We start from the raw sequence: 22,300 nt of genomic DNA, 5'->3' as shown, positions 1-22,300 counted from the left end.
GTGTAAATGTCATGAAGATACCCAAGACGAAAAACTGGTGTTGTGTGTAAGTGCATTTTCTTGTAGGAAGGAGGAAATAGTTCAATTAAGACATTCAAGGTCCGTTTCCCAAAAAAAAGGCTGAGGTCTGAGATGGCTTTCTTCCAAATTAAAATAATAATGAGTAAAAACAACCAGGGCACAGGGTAGGTTTTAGGGCCTAGTATTTGCATTTTGGTTAATTTACATTTTCTGGAATCAAAGGCGTCAAAAACCCCAGTATGACCCAATCTACTTTTTATTTATTTCCAAAGATTTTAAATTGGAAGATAAAGCACAACTTCTAATGTTGACTATAAAACTAGACGTGAATATCTCTTCTGCAGCGCATTATAAATATATGTGTACATCTCTATACACACACATTTACATTACCAAACCTTTCTGGGTCACTCTACAAGTCTTCTGGAGATGGGGGCTGGATTGGAGTACATGCCTGCTTTAGAATTTGGGGCAACATGAGAACAGGAAGATGTGCTTGGGTGGACGGAGGAGGGTTTAAGAGAGGTAAAGAAGGCTTTTTGCATTCCTAACAGTTCTGTTTTATTGTTAACGAAAGCTGCCAGTAGAGAACATCCCATTCATGTTCCCCTTTGGCACATTGGGTTTTTCTTGAACAGTGATGGAAAGAGCTGCGGCAGCACTGAAAACATAAATGGGAATTATTGCAAATTGATTACACCTCCTGCTCTACTTTTGTTGGGAGAAGAGGCCGTGACTAAAGACATTGGGGAACAATTATAGTAAAAGAAGGTCCTAACACCAAAGTGATGCCAAAATATAAATATATGCATTTATGGGTAGGGGTGTGGTTGACACCAAGTGCTGTGGATGGGATGGCACTTCCATTAAGGAGACGTCAACCAGGCATGGGTGTTCACTTCTTCTATGGAGGGTCGCTGCACCATATCCGGCTCCAGCAGCCGCTGCAAGAGGTCCTGGCAGTTCTGTGAAACATTGAGGGGGCTTGGAATGGATACCCCCTTCTGCTGCTTCCAGAGCATTTTAGGAATGTCTGTGTCATCAAAGGGCAAGCTGGCACAAAGCATGACATACAGAACCACTCCGAGGCCCCAGATGTCCCCCTTTCGACTATCATGAGGCACACCTTGGAGAACCTCTGGTGCGGCGTAGGCGGTACTGCCACAAAAGGTGCGGCTTAGGTCTGCCATGTTGGTTGGAATTAGCTTGGCAAAACCAAAATCTGTCAGCTTGAGAATAACCCCCTTGTGGAGCAGTGCATTTTCGCACTTTAGGTCTCGGTGGGCCACACCCCGGCTGTGCAGGTAGAGTATGGCCTCCACCAGCTGCCGAAAAAGGAGTTTGGTGCGGACTTCCGGCATTGGGCCTCCCTGTGCCACGTAGTCAAAAATGTCGCCTCCCTCAGCCAGCTCCATCACCATGTAAATTTTTCCATCTGACGACTCTAGGGTCTCATAGACACGGATTATGTTCTTGTGATCCAGGCGTCGGACGATCTGTAGTTCACGAGGGAGGAAGCGCTGGATAAACTCTGTGGATGGAAAGCAGTTAAAGTTAATTCTGGTGCAGTTTTCTCTCTCTCTAAACTCTGTGGATGGAAAGCAGTTAAAGTTAATTCTAGTGCAGTTTTTTTTTCTCTCTCTCTCTCGCTCTCTCTCTCCCTCTCTCTCTCCCTCTCTCTCTCCCTCTCCCTCTCTCCCTCTCCCTCCCTCTCTCTCCCTCTCCCCCTAGATACATCGAGGCAAAAAGGGGATAAGGATTGGCCATTCAGGACACTACCAGGAATGTGAAGCAACTAAGGAAATACTGAAGCATCCTAATTACCACAATTTAAGTTTAAACTCAGTCCTAGCTGACCTGGGTGTCATTCTAACAGAGACAAAGGAATTCATAATAACTATACAAACGCCATTTTGGTATACAAATTAGAGCGAGGAAGCGAGAAAGGCATGCTTCGACTCTGCAGGGGCAGCGATGGCAAGGAGCTAGTTTCAAGTGCATTACATAGACAATATTGGCTACTTGTATCACATGGTGCACCACTAGCTTCTAACATTACAGCTGGTTAAGCCTGGTAGAGCATAGTCATGTGCTGTAGTATGGTGTGACAAGTTGAGAGAGGTAGCTTGGTGATTTATTATGATTAGCCCTACGTACACTAAATTGAGCAATTCCTGCTGAGCCACGTGTTTGGTCGAGTGCCAGTCTGCTAGTTGAAACTGGTGGGATGAGGGTGCAGGGGGATAGAGAAAGTGCTTTGTGACCATCCCGTGACCTTGTCTGTGACAGAGGGGGAGAACAAGGAACAAGCGATTACAACAGTTGTTCGTTTTTAATAGGATCATGGAGTAAATAAAAAACATTACCAGTGGAAGTGGTTACATAAATATCAGGACTATTTATGAAGATAAAAGTAATGGAACATAAACACCGACAGAAACAAGTAATTGCTTGTATTAAATACATATATCCAATGTTTAAAATCTGGTATAGATGTAAAATGCCTTGGTAGTTGTATACATTTAAGGCTATGAGGATTGAGGGGGCTGAAGGTGTTGCTATGCATGTTGATCGATATCCTGATAGGTGGTAAGGACGGTGTAGCTCGGAGACCTACAGCTTCACAATAACTGAGGTGAATGAAAAGGAGATTTTTCACATGTGGTGTCATCATTGAATAGACGGATTTTGGGGAGCAATAGAGCGAGATAAACAACGAGAATTCAAGTAGCCCTTACTGGTTGTAGACAGACGTTTGAACAGTTCCTACTGCTGACAGACAGCCAGCCTAGCCTGCCTGTTGTCACAGGGTATGGGGAGTGGAGTGGAGGGGTCAGGGGGGAGGGAAAGAGGAAGGAAATTATGCTGTTAGCAAAACTGATACTTTATTGAGGGGTAAGAAGGCCTAGATAGGCCAACAAGTAGGCGGTTACACTAACACTAATGCATTTTGAGTGGAATGAGAGGTGGGAACGGCTTCTTTTCATGTTGAGTTATTACAGCCTAGTTGACGTGGATATGTTGGACCTTTAGAAGTGAAGGCACACATTAGTGTCTGCCAGCTCGCTCGCCATGTTTTCTTGAAGAGGGGTAAAGTTAATGACATCATGTGGAAGACAGGTTATAGCCATTCCTGCAGAGGGTTCGTTGTAGGCCGGGAACTAGATGGTTTCTGTTTTTAATAAAATGAGCATGTGAAATATTGGAGCAATCTAGTACCTGACAACGTTAGGATAATTTGAGAGTGAAGTCTGGTTGAAACAGATGGGAAGGAGAAATAAATGATGCCTTTGTGTAAAGGTGGCAAGAAAAACTGGAGGAGGTTATATCACTTATGATGGACCCCATAACAGAAATAGTAGTTATCCAAGGACTGATCTTTTCAATTGAGTACAAGGAAAAAAAAGTGCATGTGTGGAGCATTTGCAGCCTGGCAGCAGTTGAAGGAAAGTGCCTTTTTGTATGGTTCCTGTTAGAAATGGGGGTCTCTACTTGGCAATGGTTTGCACCTTTGTCCAAATAGGGACCCCTGCTTCTAGTCACGGTAAGTCGCTACACTTGTAAAATAACCCCTGCTCACCCCCTTGCTAGTTTGGCACAAGCAGACAGGCTTATCTCAGAGGCAGTGTGTAAAGCATTTGTGAACACATACAGTAATACAGTGAAAACCCTACAAATGGACACTAAACCACTTTAGAAAAATAAGTACTCTTTACTATACTTAACACAAGACCAAACAACAAAAATCCACAATACTGTAATAAAAAAATATGACTTTCAAATGGTAGAAATAGCTTAGTTCAATGTAGATGGTAAATGTGACACTTAACTCTCAAAGTACCTGGGATGTGTCACGCTATACAAACAAAAGTCTTGCAGGGAAGTTGATGCACTGTTCCTTACAGTTGGGGGTGTGGATGTGTTGCTTCCTTACTGTGTGGGGAGTTGATGCGCCTTTTCTTACTGTGGCCCGGTGATGATGCGACAAGATGGCACCTCGATGCGATATGGCGATCCAGTGCGATGCGTCAAAATATCATCTTTGATGCGATGCGACAACGTGGATGTAATGCATGCATGCCCGACGGGGACTCAGTAAACTCTTGAGCCGACAGTCCCTGCAACACGCTTCTTCGGTGATGCGACGGCGACACGCTTCTCCGGTGATGCGACTCTCTTCCTCAGTGATGCGACAGCGAACAGCTGCAGGTGCGACATGCTTCTTTGGTGATGCGACAGCAACTGCTGCGGCAGGAACACGCTTCGTCCTTGGTGCGCCGAGCTTCCAGCTACTAGAGAAATGCAGTCTTCAGAGGGCCCAAAACAACAGCAGGCACCTCACAGGAGGTAGAATTCCCAGCAAGGGAGTTCAGGGGGAGCTGGTGGTGAAGTCTTAGTGACCCTGAGACATCTGAACAGGAAGCAAGCTCAGCTTCAAGCCCTTGGAGACTTTCCTCAAGATGATAAAGTACACAAAGTTCCTTTTCCCTTTTCTTGGAAATGAGTAACCCCTTCAGTCCAACCCCAGACCGCAACCAGCACTGGGGCAGTCTCCTCCTTCAGCTTCCTTGGTTTCTCTCCTTGACAAAGGTCCGTCTTGATTCCCAGAAGTGATCTAAAGTTCTGGAGTCTGGGCCCCAATATTTATACTGCAAAATCAGTTGTCCTCTGAAGGCGGGGGGGGGTGTCTGTGCCCTGCCAAAACCTGTTCTGTCCTTCTGGGTGCAGCTTCCTGGCAGGAGGTCGAGGCAGCATTGTTTGAGAGCAGATCCCCTACTCTCTATTCTTTGAGGGCTCAGGTCAGTGAAAGTAAATCTCCGCCCCTACACGCAGGTCCTATTCAGCCCAGCCCTGGCTCATAAGACTGCTGGAGTTACAGCCCTCTCCATCCCCCTGTCACTCACAAACCAGACATGGAAAACGCATACCTAGCAGAGGCATGCTGGATGGTTTAGGCAAGAAAATACCTACTTTCTAAAAGTGGTATTTTCAAACACAGAATATAAAAATCACCCACACTAAAAGATTTATTTTAACATTTTGAGTTTAGACATACTAAACTTTATTTTCCTATCTTGTCCCCTGAGTCAGTTATGTTTATAAGATGTTATAATCAAACTGCTCATTCTGGCCTATGGGAACAGATAGCCTTGCAATAGTGAAAAAAGAAATTGGCTGTATTTCACAATCAGGACATGCCCTATGTCCTACCTTTTACATACAATGCATCCTGCCCTAGGGCCTACTTTAGGGGGTACTAATATGTAGAAAAGGGAAGGTTTAGGGACTGGCAAGTGGGTGCACTTGGCCAGAATGACATGCCAGTCCCAGTGTGGCACAGGCTCTACAATGGCAGGCCAGAGCCACACTTTACAAGCTGCTTCTGTGGGTGGCACAACCAGTGCTGCAAGTCCACCAGCAGCATTTGATTAACAGGCACTGTACTAGGGTCTGACAAGTAAATCAAATAAGTCAATCATGGATTCACTAATCCAATTCAACAATTTACAATCGGGAGCACTTACACTTTGGCACTGAATAGCAGTGGCAAAGTGCCCAAAGCATCTAGACCCGCAAAAACATAGGAGGCAATAGTGAAAAAATGAAAGACAGACCCATGCCAATGGTGCCAGGTCTAACATTCCCCCCTAGGTTTTGCTCCAGTGCTGATGGTTGTAACTCTGATAGTGCACTGGAGTGCGTTGCCCAGAGCCAGGGCTTTCTCCCTATAACTATTGTGTGTGAATTGGCAATCCCAATCGATGACTTTACCCCGACTTATGAGTCCCTAGTATATGGTACCAGTGGTACCCAGAGCATGGGTGGTAAAGGGGTCCCCTGGGCTTGTAGCACGGTTTGTGCCACCTACCTTGAGTGACCCAAATAAACTACTGGCAGCAGACCTGCTATTGCAGGAGCAGTGCAAACTGCTATAACATGACTTTGCCCTCACCATATGTGGTAAAGTTCATGCACTCTCTCTGATATATGCCTGTCACCCCTAAGGTATGCCTCCTAAATCCCAGGAGGCAGGGGGCATTATATCAAAGATGTAGACATGTAAATGCAAGCTTGTATGACCTCATAGTGCCTTTTCCCATTAAAGGACACTAAGTGATACACGGTCCATAGGATACCATGGGCTGGCACCCGGACTAACCAGAGGAGGGCAGCTCCAGTATTGTTCTGGCCTGAATATGTCTATCAAACAATGTGCCTTCTCACCCCTGACACGAATCTCGTGTCGAGGGCGAGGTGGCATGCACCTAGGTGGCTACATTATGGGTTGTCCACCTGGTTCCCCCAGCTTCTCTGTGCTCTGGCTGGCAAACCCAAGTTTCCAGTGTTTGTTGCTGCCAAGACTGGATTCTGACCTCCTGCCAGGCAGTGTAAACACTCCCAGGAGACAGGAATAAAGGCTTGAGCAGGAAGGAGGTCACACCTCCCTCCTCCCAAGCAGGCTAGTGAAGTGGCATATCAAGCCAGTCAGCTTCAAAGGCTGCACCACCTCTGATATGCATCGAGGCTGACTTCTAGAGGAGAAAACAGCCCTCTGCCTCCCCAAGCACATGTTCACCCAGACAGGCGGTAACTTAGTTAGTCAAGGACGCCCCAGAAGGCTAGCCACACCTACAGAGTGAGCAGCCTGGTCTGTACACTAAAATACGATTTCTGCCATCGTAAGGAGAGGCAGAATAGAGGGTTCTGGGTAGAAAAGGCAGCCCGCACCCAGGGATATGGTCACCTCAGGGGTGAACTGGCTGCAGGGACTAGCATCCCATTGGCTACCACACCCATAACTCCTCTACATCTAAGATTTAAGGGACACCCCTGACGCCAGAACCTCTGTTATCAACAACCTGCATCTAAGAGGACAGAAGAAGAGACCTGTTTCAGCATCAGCAGCACTTGCACAAAGCATAAGAGGGATGCCCTGCTCCTGAGGCAACGCTCCAGGAACTGCCTGATCGTGGACCATCCTGGGCTATCTCTTGGTTGCCCTAGAAAGGGAAGCCTTAAGCATCCTTAGACTCTCCTGGACTAGAAGACAATGCTCCGGATCTGAAAATCGCTGGCCATTGGGCCCTCCGTGCAATGGGCCAAATTCAGATGGTCTAGTGCAGAGGTCTTCAAACTCGGGGCTGCGACATCCATGGGAGGGTGGCATGGAAACATCTCCGGAGTGGGGTGCAAGCTCCAAAGAAAGATTTCCACTCTACCTTGTTCATTCGTACTTCTGAAGTACGTTTACTACCGTTTCATCTACAGAAATGTGGTTGTTGCAAACAGGACTCTCTCTGATTGGAGGCAGCAGTCTAAGTAGCCAATCACTATATGGAAGCGTCAAATCCAATCAGAGACACAGCAGCATCGAGCCAGAGCCACAGTTAGAATAAGGTACACTGCCTTTGCTCTATTTGTTAAAGATGATGTGTGTTAATATACTGGGGATGGGATCCCCCCAGATTTAAGGACTGGGTAAAATATATTCACATATTGCAATGAACAATTGGATGGCTGTTAGCCAATGATCTTTGTTTTGTCCGGGACTAAAGATATTTTCACCACTCTTTCTGCTGTGCTCGGAGTCTGCTCCGAAACTGAAGCTAATGCCGATGTGGCTAGCAGGTTGGGGAGTGGCTTGAGTTGTACACCACGGATCACTGGAATTTTTATGTGAGGCTAACTGAGTAGGACTGTGATTACAAGTGCAAGTAACATTACTTGAGAGGCCGAGTGGATGTACTCAGACATTTCACAATGATCTGAGACTGTCTTGTGTACAGCTTACTTATGCCAATGATTTCATACCAAAGCTCTCTGATGGAGTGTGTATTCTCTTTTTGTTGAATCCACTGCTAATGCAGGATTGCTGAGTGTGCTGATGTAAGGGCCGCCCGGAAATGCCGCACCTTGGATTCCCTCACTTATTGATTGCTTATCAGCAACACTACTAAAATCTAATAACTTCACCATTCTTGGTGATTTAAACATTCACTTCGATGATGTCAACAACCCCCTCAATAAAGTCCTTCTTTCTGACCTTGAGGTTTTTAACCTCAAACTCTGTAACTCTGGAGCCACTCATAATGCTGGCCATCTTTTGGATCCAATCATCTCTACTCTCTCATTTGACTGTACCCACTCTGCCCGCCCGCTTGTCTGGTCTGATCACTATGCGGTTCACTTTGTACTACCACCTGCTTTATACTCTGCCAGGGTCCATGCGGATGAAATTAAATCATCGTATCGCTGGGACAAGCTCAATATAGCCGATTTTAACCTGCGTCTAACTGAGTCTATTCCATCCTCCATCAATACTGACCAGAATCTGAATGTTTCCATCTCTGATTGGCTGACAGATGCAGTATCGACTCTTGTCCCTCAATCCAGGAGCAAACATAGATCCTTGCGCCCACCAGCAGCCTGGTATTCAGAGGAGCTGAAAATCCAACGCTCCAAATGCAAAGCCCTGGAGAGGAAATGGAGGGCGTCCTATTCAGCTTCCTCTAAAGTGATCTACAAAGAAGAATTAAAACTTTATCATGCAAACTGCAAACGTGCTAAGGCCTCCTACACTGTTTCCACAATCACTTCAGTGCAAAACTGTCCCCGAACTCTTTTTGCCACAGTTAAAAAACTCACAGGAGCTGATACTGTCCCCGCACTGCCGGCTCTAGATGCCACACAATGTAATGCCATTGCAGACTTTTTTGTATCTAAGGTTGAGGGCATCCATCAATCTCTTGCTTCCCTTCCCTCTCCAACTGATTCCTCTCTACACGGTCCGTATTGTAATACCTCCACCTCCCCCACTGAGTTTATTTACAACTGGACACCATTTGATGACTCTTCCTTCCTATCCTGCTTAAAAAGCATCAGGTCTGGATCTCCGCGGGACCCAGTCCCCATGAAGATACTCAAACAACTTGACCTTGAACCACGAAGATTCCTAATGAGGCTATTAAACGTCTCGCTCACCGAATCTCGAGTGGAACAGGACTGGAAACATGCCATGGTCGTCCCCCTGCTTAAAAAATCTGGTGCTGACATCACAAATCTTGCCAACTTCAGGCCTATATCCCTGCTGCCAGCCTGTTCTAAAATCCTAGAACGCCATGTTAACACCCAGCTTAATGAGTTTGTTGAAAACATGGGATATCTCCATCCGTCCCAATCAGGCTTTCGCGCTAATTACTCCACCGAATCCGCACTCCTAGGGGTAACTGAGCGACTCCGACACGGTATCGATGGCGGTGAGACCTTTGCGCTGATTCTTCTTGACTTAAGCGCTGCTTTCGATACCGTGTCCCACTCCATCCTATTGGAGTCTCTCGGTTCCCTCGGTGTTGCTGGATCTGCGCTCGCCTGGGTGTCCTCATTTCTTAATGAGCGCACCTTTCAGGTTTTCTCAAACAAAGCTGAATCTGCGATTCATTCCTCTGCCTACGGCGTCCCCCAAGGGTCTATATTGAGCCCTCTGTTGTTCAATATTTACATCAGACCACTTGCTTCCATCGTAGAGGACGCCGGTCTGTCTATATACTCATACGCAGACGACACGCAGATTGTGTTCTCTTTGTCTAGCAGCAGGGCTCAGGACACCTCTGCCCTCAAAATCGGCCTCTCTCGCGTTGCAGCTTGGATGCAAATGCATCTGCTAAAGCTCAACGGAGACAAGACCGAGGTGATCATACTAGGCAAACAAAAAGATCTCTGGGGTCCACGACATTGGCCCAGTGACATGGGTCCTCTGCCTACCCCCGTGCCTGTTGCTCGCAACCTCGGTGTCCTAATCGACGACAAACTCTCGATGAGGCAGCAGGCAACTAAGGTCGCTGCGATCTGCTTTAACACCCTTCGCTGGTTGCAAAAGATCATATGGATGCTGCCTGAGTCCACTCGTAGAACTGTCGTACAGGCCCTTGTGATGTCCCATATCGACTATGGCAATGTGCTTTATCTAGGAGCAGATAAAGCTACAATCAATAAACTCCAGGTTGTACAGAACTCAGCCGCTCGCCTGCTGCGTAATGTCCCAAGGAGAATGTCCGCAATGCAGGCTCTACGTGACCTCCATTGGTTAAAAATTTCGGATCGAGTGGCCTTCAAAACTTTGTGCATCCTCTTCAAAATTCGCCAAGGCTCCGCTCCGGCCTACTTGCACAATCTTGCGCAGCCATATCAGCCTGGCCGCCTTTTGAGGTCATCCAACAGTGGCAATCTTGTGATTCCCAGAATCCGACTGGCAAAAATGGGAGGCCGTTCATTCGCATATCTGGGCCCCAAGATGTGGAATGCTCTCCCATTGGCGCTTAAAACAGAAACCAGTCTTCTGGCTTTCCGCAAAAAACTGAAGACCCTCCTGTTCTAGTTCCAGATTCCTCCGGTCTAGTGTCTCCCTCTTGCAATTACTTGTTTTCTGATTTCTCCTCCAGTCTATCCCTGGCGCCGGGAAACCCACTGCGGGTAGCTGCGCGCAATATAAGTTCAATAAAATAAAATAAAATAAATAAATAAGGGCCAAAAAACTAAATCTGCTGTCTAAGATTGTGAGGAAGGGGGTGTCTACATTCCAGAGTAGACACTTTTCTCCGCCCCAGCACTGGTTGTGGCTTAGTTACTGTACCTGTGCACAAACTGCATAAAACCAGGAAGAATGGGTTTCTGATCAACCCTACCACTCTCTTTCTTTCTTTTTTTGTCTTAAAATACTATTTCCAATTGCCCTCTTTGCAGACGATCTACTCCTTACCCTGGCTGATCCTTTGCACTCGCTTCCAGCAGTACATACTTTACTCCAGTCCTATGAGCAAGCTTCAGGGCTTAAAATTACCCACACAAAATCTTGGGCCCTTAATCTTACGACTCCGGTCGATGAGATTGCGACCTTGCAAGCACTTGTCCCCTATTAAAGGGCGACCAGTTCTGTACGGTACCTCGGCCTCAATTTAACGCCAGATCTAGCCACCTGGACCCTATAGTACTATTGGGCGTTCCACATCCGCTTTATACCAGAATGGTCGGCCTGGGAAACCAAGAAGGTGCGGTTCCACATGGACAGAGCGGTCACTTGTCGCCCTCTCTGGGATCATGCATGGTTGCCCCGGGAAGCGCGTCATCATAGCGCATACATGGCAGTTCCTACTAAAACGGTGCTTGAGAATTGGGATAAAGTGGTGGTCCGTAGAGGCCTCACTACCTTCCTGTCTCCGCATACTCCAATCGCTTGCAACCCGAAGTTCCGACCTGCATTTCGCCCACCCCACTTTGCGAATTGGACTGATAAGGACTGCAGAACGATCTGCAACGTATTGAAGAACAGACTGCTATTACATTGACCCCTGAAGCAAGAGACGGGAGGTTGCTTTTAAAAACCGTTGTTTTATTTGTTTCAGAAAAGGGGGTGGTGATGAACAGAGTGTCTGAATTAAGCAGACCACTCTTACCCAGTCCAAAGATCAGGGCTTGATCCATCACCGTTATTTATCTCACTGCACCATCCCAGCTCAGAACCTGGCTATATGCAAATCAGTCTGACCCTGGCCCAGTGCATCATGGGAACAGGGCAGACTAAACTACCAAGCCAATTCTTCACCAGAAAGGAGACAAGCTACCGGGGACCGGTTTCTGGCATTTCAGCCGTCTTCGGCCCGGCTTGCTTGAATCCTGATGGTGCAGTGAGAAAGGGACTCATGTCTGAGTATACCCTGCCACACCTGTAGTGGCCAAAAATGATTCAGAAAAGGGGGTGGTGATGAACAGAGTGTCTGAATTAAGCAGACCACTCTTACCCAGTCCAAAGATCAGGGCTTGATCCATCACCGTTATTTATCTCACTGCACCATCCCAGCTCAGAACCTGGCTATATGCAAATCAGTCTGACCCTGGCCCAGTGCATCATGGGAACAGGGCAGACTAAACTACCAAGCCAATTCTTCACCAGAAAGGAGACAAGCTACCGGGGACCGGTTTCTGGCATTTCAGCCGTCTTCGGCCCGGCTTTCTTGAATCCTGATGGTGCAGTGAGAAAGGGACTCATGTCTGAGTATACCCTGCCACACCTATAGTGGCCAAAAATGATTCAGGGTGCTGGGCAAGGCTTGTTAAAATCATACCTGTATTTTCCCTGACTACATTGGCAGACTACTTGCCTACCCCCCTCAGTGAGTGGCCGATTGTAGGGCCGTCATCTTCGGGGATCGGCAGGGAAAATAGTGGCGGCCATCTTAGTGAGGGCTCGCCTCTTCCGTCGCACGGACGACGTTATAAAAACAGCAGAAGCACTGCGGTAAGGAGACTGCTATTACATTGACCCCTGAGGCGTGAGCCCGGAGGTTGCTTTTAAAAACTGTTGTTTTATTTGTTTGAGCATTTTCCCCGTGTGTCCTTCCCCCCTCCCCCTGGCATTAGCGCTTTACGCTTAACGCTGCTGAACATCGTGGCTGAAGTTGATCTCGCACCGATTCAGGGTGCTGGGCAAGGCTTGTTAAAATCATACCTGTATTTTCCCTGACTACATTGGCAGACTACTTGCCTACCCCCCTCAGTGAGTGGCCGATTGTAGGGCCGTCATCTTCGGGGACCGGCAGGGAAAATAGTGGCGGCCATCTTAGTGAGGGCTCGCCTCTTCCGTCGCACGGACGACGTTATAAAAACATACAGTTATGGCTCCGCGCATTGCGGGCGCGCCGGTCGCGCGCCGGAGTCAAGCCAGAGTCCTGCCCGTCTGCGCCCGTCCGTGATCGACCGGGGCGCGGGGCAGGACCCCCTGGCCCTACTAATTCAGCGGGTGCTCCAAGCAGCTCAAGCTTCCGACTACACTACTCTAATGCAGACCTATTATCAATTGGCCAGATGCCGATTCATAGTTGTTTACATACCTTAGGGCCTGAGCATTTACCTCCCTACAGTAAGATATGTAATCAGGCGCTTCCTACGGTAAGCAAGATGCCGAGGGAAGAAGTTAAGCTTAAGATGATACTGCTGAATTGTAGGTCCATGATTAAACATAAGAGATATACGACCTATTGGCAAACAGAGACCTGGACGCCATGTTTCTTACCGAGACATGGCTAGAAGATACATCCTCCCCGGATATCCTTGAAGCAATTCCCCCCAGCTATAGTCTATTGAGACTAGACAGACAAAAGCAACGAGGAGGAGGGCTAGCATTAATCTATAAATCAGAACTAGAATGCACTCTACTTAAATCTACCCTACCTAATAGTGAAAGTGGCCTATTTACCATAAAAATCAACCCCAAAAACGTGTTCACTGGATTACTGATATATCGCCCACCAGGGGCTGCTGCTCAGTTTGGCAGCCAACTCATTGAATCGGCTACCCAACTAGCAGTCAGATATAAAAAGCTTATCATTCTCGCGATCTAAATCTTCACTTTGAAGACATAAACTCCAGGGAGGCACAAATGGTAGCTGCCGCATTAAACTCTGTGGGAATCAGACTTCTCTCTACAGCCCCCACACACCAGCTAGGCCATCTCTTGGACCCAATTTTTGTGAATTGGGAAGGTATTAAGGCCTTACCCCCGATCCCACTGATTTGGTCGGATCATAGCATTGTTCCATTTGAGATACAAAAGGAACCCTTAGGAACCATACCCATAAAACATCTACCTCAGAAACGTCGAATTTGGAAAAAATTCACTACTGAACTGTTCAACAGTGTTTTAAGCAGAGCATCCCCCGACACTAGGTAACACCTTACAGGAGGTATAGGATAGCTATGAGACGTGGATGTCGAAAGCACTAGACAAGGTTGCCCCCTGGACATCCAAACCACCGGTAAGACAATCTAGAACTGCTCCGTGGTTTTCGGAGAAACTTAGAATGGTCAAAGCTCAATGCAAAACCATAGAACGGAGATGGAGAAAGAGCTATGCTCCTGAACTTAAATCATGTTACAAAACAGAGCTAAAAAAGTATCAGAAATTGGTTAGATTGGAGAAAAGTCTCCATTTCAAAAATAGAATTGAGCAAGCAGACAATCCCACGAAAGAATTATTCAGTATCTACAAAGAACTCACGATTCCATCGAGACTTGAGACTCAAGACACGTACTCAACTGAGACATGTGATCTAATAGCCGATTTCTTTGTAGATAAGGTGGATAAAATTCATGCCACCTTTGTAGACAATAAAATTCTCTTAAATAACAGTGAGGATACTAGAACCATCCTAACACACAAATCACCTCTTACTAGCTTTAAAGCCCCTGACAGACATGAACTTTTAGGTATTATTAATAGTATACAGTCCGGCTCCCCCACTGACGCCTGTCCACCGGACCTGTGCAAGGGAGTTATGGAAAGTATATTAATTAACTATATCATACACATGGTGACACTATCTTTTCAGGAATGCTACGTACCGGAGGTATGGAAAACTGATCAAGTTATACCATTAAAGAAAAAGCCCAACATTCCCATTTCTCAGCTCCAAAATCTCCGCCCCATCTCCCTCCTCCCATTCTGCGCTAAAATGATAGAAAAAATTGCGAACAGACAGCTCATGGAGTACTTGGAGGCAGAAGCTCTCCTTCACCCCTCACAATCGGGATTTAGAGCAGGCTACTCTACTGAGTCGGCAGTTCTATACTCGACTGAGCGGCTTCGGCAGATAGTGGACGAAGGCGAGACGGCAGCGTTGGTCTTGTTGGACCTTAGTGCAGCATATGACACCGTGCTGCACTCAACGCTGCTGTCTCGTCTTTCGGACATGGGGGTAACGGGTCCAGCACTTGCCTGGCTGCGTTCTTTTCTGGCCGACAGAAGCTTTCAGCTACACTGCCCACCCTTCAGATCCTCCCCTCGGAAGGTGAGCCATGGGGTTCCACAGGGCTCAAGTTTGAGCCCTACGTTAGTTAACATCTATATGGAACCCCTGGCTCACATTGTAGAAGGTTTTGGGGTGGGCATTGTCAGCTACGCTGACGACACCCAGCTGGTGTTTAAGCTAACTCCCGACCGAAGAGAAGATGCCATCAATTTCTCGAATTGCATGTCTGCAGTAGCGGTCTGGATGAATAACACCTGCCTTCGTCTAAATGGCGAAAAGACTGAACTACTGGTGATCGGGAGAGCCACATCAGCTTGGTCTCGATCATGGTGGCCTATCGAATTGGGTAACTCCCCCATTCCCGTGGAGTCGGTAAGAAACCTAGGCGTTATGCTCTACTCGGATCTCTCTGGCAAGACCCATGTCAGCACGGTAACGGGAAGGTGCTTTGGCATACTAAAGGTTCTTCGAAAAGTATTGGATCTCCTTCCTACTGGAGCCAGAAAAACAATTGTCCACGCGCTAGTGACTCCCCATTTGGATTATGTGAATGCCCTTCTGATTGGGCTCAGTCAAAAGGGTTTACATCAACTGCAATGTGTGCAGAATGCTGCCGCACGCCTTGTGCTCGGACTCTCACGTAGAGCTTCCGCAAAAACTGCCCTGGTCAAACTTCACTGGCTTCCGGTTAGGGAGAGGATCACATTTAAGACCCTTTGCTATGCTCATCGCATCGCTCAGGACAAAGGCCCTGAATACTTAAAAAATCTCCTCACTATACATCGCCATACCCGGAACCTAAGATCATCTGGCATGATGCTATTTAAACTTCCTCGAATCTTCAGGGCCAGAATGGGAGGCAGTTCCTTCAGGTACTTAGCCTCCAAACACTGGAATGCGCTCCCGCTCCACTTGAGGATGGAGCCATCTGAACTGAGATTTCGGGGAAAACTGAAAACTCTTCTGTTCCCCAACATGTAACTTCTCCTGAGCTTCTTTTCCACAGCTGCCTCTTGATCTCTGTATTTTATCAGCAGTTAGCGCGGGGACACACAGTTCTGTGTAGCCAGGCGCTCTACAAATGATTCATCATCATCATCATCGGGGAGGATCTTAAAACGTTCGCCCACTGTAAACAAGAATTTCGGCTAACTGAGAAGGATTGGTTCCAATATATACAACCAGTATATAGAGGCAACAATAAACGTAATTATACAGTGCTTCAATACACCAAGACAAAAAAAATGTCCTTCAATGATATGAAAAAAGTCCTTTCTAATGTATCCTCTTGGTACAGGATGTAAAGACAAACAGCCAATATTCTTGGTACAGGATGATCACAAAGACAGCCAATGCATTTCGCCCACTTTGGGCTTCCTCAGGGCAAGTACTCAAAATCACTACAATGGCACAGGTGTCACAAAGTGAGTGTACCGAAATACATAAGCACGTTAATATAGCTATCCAGTGCATCAAACAACGAGACAGAAACAGGGGAGCATGAAGTGAACCCAGAATTAATCCAGTAACAATTCTTCTGCGCCGTATTTCTGTTACGATTTCTTAACCATTCCACTTCCGGTACTCAAGTAGAAAATGCGAGTATGTGCTCTGATATGCAACACTCTTATATGGTCAAATCTTTCTCAAGTGGCCCCCATGTTATCCTAGGTCTCACGACTCACCAGCAATTCAGGTCAAAGGGTCCCCTCTCCACCACCTCCCCATACTGTTCCTCCTCCTACACCTCCTCCACCACATCATTCACCTACACCATCTACTAATCCAGATAATGATGTAGACACAGATTCTGATGACACAGGTGGTGGTGCACACGACCCAGCAGGGACCAATAGTCTCCCTCAGTCACCTTGGGATGATTGCAACACCCCTGATCTGCCTTACGTCCCACAAGATGATGTATACCCTTCCTGACCTTCCCCACCAGAGGACACTATAGGTTTTAACCTACTAGTCCAAAGGGCTGCAAAATATCATGGGGTGGACTTGCCCACCGATGCAATGGAGGAAGATTTCCTATTAGACACTTTTGATAACACATAATGGTCTACTGCCAATTTGCCAATGCTTAAGGGTGTCATCAAACACTCAACAGAGGTTTTTAAGGATCCTGTTAGGGCTAGGGTCCTCAATCCTCGCATTGAGAAAAAATATAAAGCTGCCCATGCAGATCCAGTTTATATTAAAGGCCCAGCACAATTAGATTCTCTAGTAGTGTAACCCTGCTAATTTCCAGACATCAGGTGAGGCCTCACCTCCAGACAAAGAATATAAGCTCCTTGACGCCTCCGGCAAGCGAACAGCGACACAAGCAGCTAACATCTGGCGCTTTGCCAACACCCAAGCGTTGCTGGCAAGATATGACAGGACACATTACGATGAACTAGAGTCCATAATGCAGCACCTACCAGACAAATACAAAAACAGGGCTAATGAACTTATACAGGAAGGTAAAAATATTACTGATACTTCCATTCGTTGTGCCCTAGACGCTGCAGATACCGCCTCAAGGGCAATCCATACCAGCACCCTACTACGTAGACATGCCTGGCTACGTATTTCAGGTTTTAAACCTGAGGTACCAAACTCCATCCTTAATCAGCCATTTGATGAGACACATTTATTTGGCCCAAATGTTGACGTGTCTTTAGAAAAAAATGAAAAAAGACACCGATACAGCAAAATCTATGCGAGCCTTGCAGCAGCAAGCTCCCAGACGTTCCTTTCATCGCTTATCATACAGAGGCAACACAAGAGGCTACTCCTCAGAAAGTCCCTCCACTTCCTACAAAATCCCTGGTCAATCCACGTTCACTAAGGGGTACCAGAGAGGGGGTTACAGAGATAACAACAACAAAGGCAGAGGCAAAAACAACTCCCCCCGCCGCTCGCAGCTGTGTAGGAGATCGTGACTCTGCGTGGGATTCTTCCTGTCCGCCAGCCGCTTTGACAAAGTGCGAGGAGAAGGAGTATTTTGCCCTGAAAACACTTGGAAGGCTGCTGTAACAGGGGCCGGGACTGCGAGACCCAGGGTTCCGCGCAGGAGCATCGTAGCACACCTGGAGTCTCTTCCCGCCCCCTGCTCCTCCCTGATTGCCTGACTCTCTGTTAAAACAGCTCGCGGCCCCCGCTTCGCGGGAGCCGCTCGCAGCTGTGTAGGAGATCGTGACTCTGCGTGGGATTCTTCCTGTCCGCCAGCCGCTTTGACAAAGTGCGAGGAGAAGGAGTATTTTGCCCTGAAAACACTTGGAAGGCTGCTGTAACAGGGGCCGGGACTGCGAGACCCAGGGTTCCGCGCAGGAGCATCGTAGCGCACCTGGAGTCTCTTCCCGCCCCCTGCTCCTCCCTGATTGCCTGACTCTCTGTTAAAACAGCTCGAGGCCCCCGCTTCGCGGGTGCCGTTCGCAGCTGTGTAGGAGATCGTGACTCTGCGTGGGATTCTTCCTGTCCGCCAGCCGCTTTGACAAAGTGCGAGGAGAAGGAGTATTTTGCCCTGAAAACACTTGGAAGGCTGCTGTAACAGGGGCCGGGACTGCGAGACCCAGGGTTCCGCGCAGGAGCATCGTAGCGCACCTGGAGTCTCTTCCCGCCCCCTACTCCTCCTATAAAACCGTACAACAGACGCACAGCGGGACGTGTGTGCGGGACGCCGGACGAAGCCCGGACAAAGGGCGGACAGTCTTAGACAGTCCGAGACAGGCTGAGACTGGACTGGACACATTACTCTGCCCCTGTTGAACCAGACCTACATGGTTGCAGTAAGACTAATAATCCTTGATATTGACGTTCACCCTGAACATTTTGTATCGTATTATTGTGTGCCCTCTCTGTTCACCTGTCCGCTAAAGTCTGGGATTTAATATCAGTATAAATAAGAATGCCAAAAAAGAATTTAGTGGTGGGGGGTAATACGATAGATAACTACTTGGTACAAGTTGTGTCAAAGATTAATAACGACAGGAGACAATCCTTAGGTCTTAGTCATTCCCCCAATTTATCCCCCTTAAGCCCATCACCAGAATCACCGTGGATTGATATCCCTTCTCAGGCTGAGGGAAGTGTAATCTTAGATCCTGATACACTTGATAATGGTCCCTCAAACATGAGTATTAATATAGCACAGGGACAAGACACAGCCACGGTTAATGATTCGGACTCTCAGATAGTTGATCTTGAACAAGATCAAACTGTACAAGAGAGTGAGCAGACAAATAACGATGCTGACCCTCCTGCTCAAGCCCCAGCTCCTCGAGCTATTAGAAAGTGTAGAAAAACACAACTACATCGTGGTGGAGTTTGTTCTGGGAGGAAGAGGGCCGCGTCACCAGTGAGAAGTAGGGAAAAAGGTAGGAAAGTAGAAGATGATGAGAAGTCAAATGTGGATGAAGAACTTATATCTAGGATAGCAGATTTAATTGACACCAAATTCAAAGCTTTAATTAAACCAGTAGTGACCAAACTGGATAAGCTATCTGCAGATGTAAAAAAGCTAGGTGCAGATCAGAAGAAGATAATGGAAGAGGTGTCAATCATATCAGGAACAGTTAAAAATTTGGTTTTACCTGTAAAAGAGGCCTTTGGATTTCGATCAGATGAAGGTACAACTTCCAACACCATACAGGTAAATCAATTAGAACAGACCCCAACTATTGCGTCCAATCATTCACTGCCAAGGGAGATCCACCCCACACACCCTCCTGAAACAACCCTACCAAGTGTAGAAGAAGATACACTACACTTTATTGAAGATGCAGCACCTTTAGTGCTGGTATTAGCAAATGCTCCCCACTAGCACCAGATCAATCTGAATCCCCCACGGCGCTAACAAGTAAAGCCCTGCATTGGCTATCGGGTAATATGCGGTTGGCCCCATGGGGGAAACAACAGCTAGCTGGAGATATCAAATCAGCCAGAAGGGTTTCATGGATAGGACAAAATCCCCAAAAATTTAAAGGTGTCTGCATAATTATAAACTTTGTAAACTCTGCAGTCTTACCAAATATCCTTCCTAATATTTTACCGCCGCAACGCAGGAGAGGCACCATCATCCCTCTTACTTTGGAATTCTTTGGCAAAAAACAACGGAGCATGACATATCCTAAGCCTATTCATACCTACTCTAGGCCAATATGGCCAGAAACAACAAACGGATGGGGTTTTGACGCACCAACTAACAACTGGGGCTATAGTCGGGATAGATGGGATCGACCATTACGACCACACCACACAGATCACCAATACCCTAACCACCTCAATAACTGCTTTAATATTCCCACTTCCAATAGGTATGACGTCTTTTCTGCTGAGGGTGGGTTGGACGGGGTAGAATGACTACTTGACACACTATGCAACACTGCCCCCAATGATCGCCTACCAGAAGACACAGGCTTAGGGAACGTTACCCAAGTCTTAAAATCGCAAGGTAGTAATGTTGCGGTATTGGGTGCTGAAAACCATCTAAATGATAATCCTGGTCCACATATTGATATAAACTTAGCTCTTCTCCCAGCTCACATCATGGACAATTCTGGGTCAGTTCAGGAATGTTACAGTACTGGTTTAATACCCACTAGCCCACTTGCACGTGAGAAAATGGACATAATACAATGTGGATCTCAAAAATGTAAGGAGGGGCTATTATTATCGTGGAACATAGCTGGACTCCTTGACAAACTGAAAGACAAAGATTGGTTGTCCTTTGTTAAAAAATATCCCATAATATGTCTCCAAGAAACTTGGGTAGTAGGGAGAAATGTACATATTGAAGGTTATCAGAGCTTTATAATTCCGGCAGCTCCATCTGCTAGTGGAAGAGCTAAAGGGGGTTTGGCTATCTTTGTTAACTTGTCGCTCATATGTCATAAAACTGAACACTACTCTGGTAACAATAATATCCAGATCCTAGAACTTAAGAGGGGTAAAACTAATTTTGTATTGTTCAATTTTTACAATGCTGTGAATCAGTCTGGAGATTGTAACATAGAGTCCTTGCGTGATTTCCTAAGGGCAAATGATAGTTCACTGCCACGCCTTAAGATACTAGTGGGTGATTTTAATACACATTTATGTGGGAACCCTAGCGTGAGACCTGTTGGACAAATGGGTTGCAATAGTATGGAAGGAATTCACTTTGAACACTCGCGGAGGGGTACAGGTTTAAATGATCTAATGAATGAAAACAACCTATTTACAGCAATGTCGACAGTACCTGACCAAACTGTATTTCTAACCCCTACCTTTAAAGGCCATGCTACAGGATCTTATATAGATCATATTCTTCTTTCGGCTGATTTTGTTAATATTATTGAGGATTTCTCGATCCTTTTGAGCATTTATAGCGGCCATAACCCTTTATGCATTACAATGGGCGTGAGTTTACTTGAAAAGCGCAACTCTCGAGAGGATCGCGGCCTTATAAAATGCATTAATGGCAAGCGTCGCCTAAAATGGTCAATGCTGGATTGCGATCAATTTTATACCTCTATTAATGTAGTATGTAATCACGAACTGACGGTATGCACATCTCCTGTATCAGCACCATTGCAAATCTTGACATCTTTCAAGGAGATTGCCAAGAAGGTGGAGTCATTTTTAACGATACCTATTAAGGGGAAAATCAACTCAAATAGTAACCCGAAATGGTTTGACAGTGATTGTTCGAAGGCTAGCCGCGAGCTTAAGAAAGCCTTAAAAACAAAACCAAGAGATCCACTGATCATCAGGGGTTTGCGGGCTGAATATAAGAAGTCACTTGCCGCCCGCAAGCGAGCAGTCAATAAAAGTGTATGGGAGTCACTGTTAGACCCTGAGACACTAAAAAATAGCTCGAAGTTCTGGGAGATTATCAATAAGCCTATATTCGATTGTCCTAGTACTTCAAATGTGGGCACTAATATCCCAGAGGAAGAATGGATAAACCACTTCAGCTCTATTTTTAAAAACAATGAGTCACAGGCAGAACACAGCTCAAATAAAAGTAGAGAAATTTTATTATGCTTCTCAATTGATGAAATAATAAAGGGAATCAATGGTCTATCAAACAACAAGGCCCCAGGACCTGACGGTCTTCCGCCTGACCTCTTTAAATCATGTATAGCACTATGGGCGCCGGTCCTTACAGCAGCACTTAATGCGGCTGTGTTATGTGGATGCCCACAATCATGGGGGGTATCTACAATTGTGCCCATTTTCAAGAAAGGAGACCGTAGCAGCCCTGCCTGCTATAGACCAATATCACTAATAAACTCCGTGGCAAAAGTTGTCGGAGGAGTCATTTTAAACAGATTGGTCAGATGGTCAGAGGAAAACAATATAATATCCCCAATCCAGTATGGATTCAGGCCTGGACATTCCACTATTTCTCAATGCTTAAATTTGTACCTTATCATTGGGAAGTATACCAAGGCCCGAAGAGGAACGATTCACATGGCGTTCATGGACCTTTCCTCGGCTTTCGA

The 22,300-nt window shown here is 46.6% G+C and overlaps 1 protein-coding gene across 1 annotated transcript in view; it reads right to left on the bottom strand.

Moving 5' to 3' along the window:
- Nucleotides 1-887: 887 nt before the first annotated feature.
- Nucleotides 888-22,300, bottom strand: part of TSSK3 (testis specific serine kinase 3) — a 145,598-nt gene continuing 124,185 nt past the window's right edge. The window contains exon 2 of the mRNA XM_086955698.1: nt 888-1,552. Coding sequence (XP_086811824.1) covers nt 888-1,552 — 665 coding nt within the window. The remainder of the gene's footprint in view (nt 1,553-22,300) is intronic.

Source organism: Lissotriton vulgaris, chromosome 2_1 (genome assembly GCF_964263255.1).
Source record: "Lissotriton vulgaris chromosome 2_1, aLisVul1.2, whole genome shotgun sequence".
Taxonomy (NCBI): Eukaryota; Metazoa; Chordata; class Amphibia; order Caudata; family Salamandridae; genus Lissotriton; species Lissotriton vulgaris.
The sequence above is the reverse complement of the archived record's forward strand: the minus strand, read 5'-3'. Positions and strand labels throughout refer to the sequence as shown.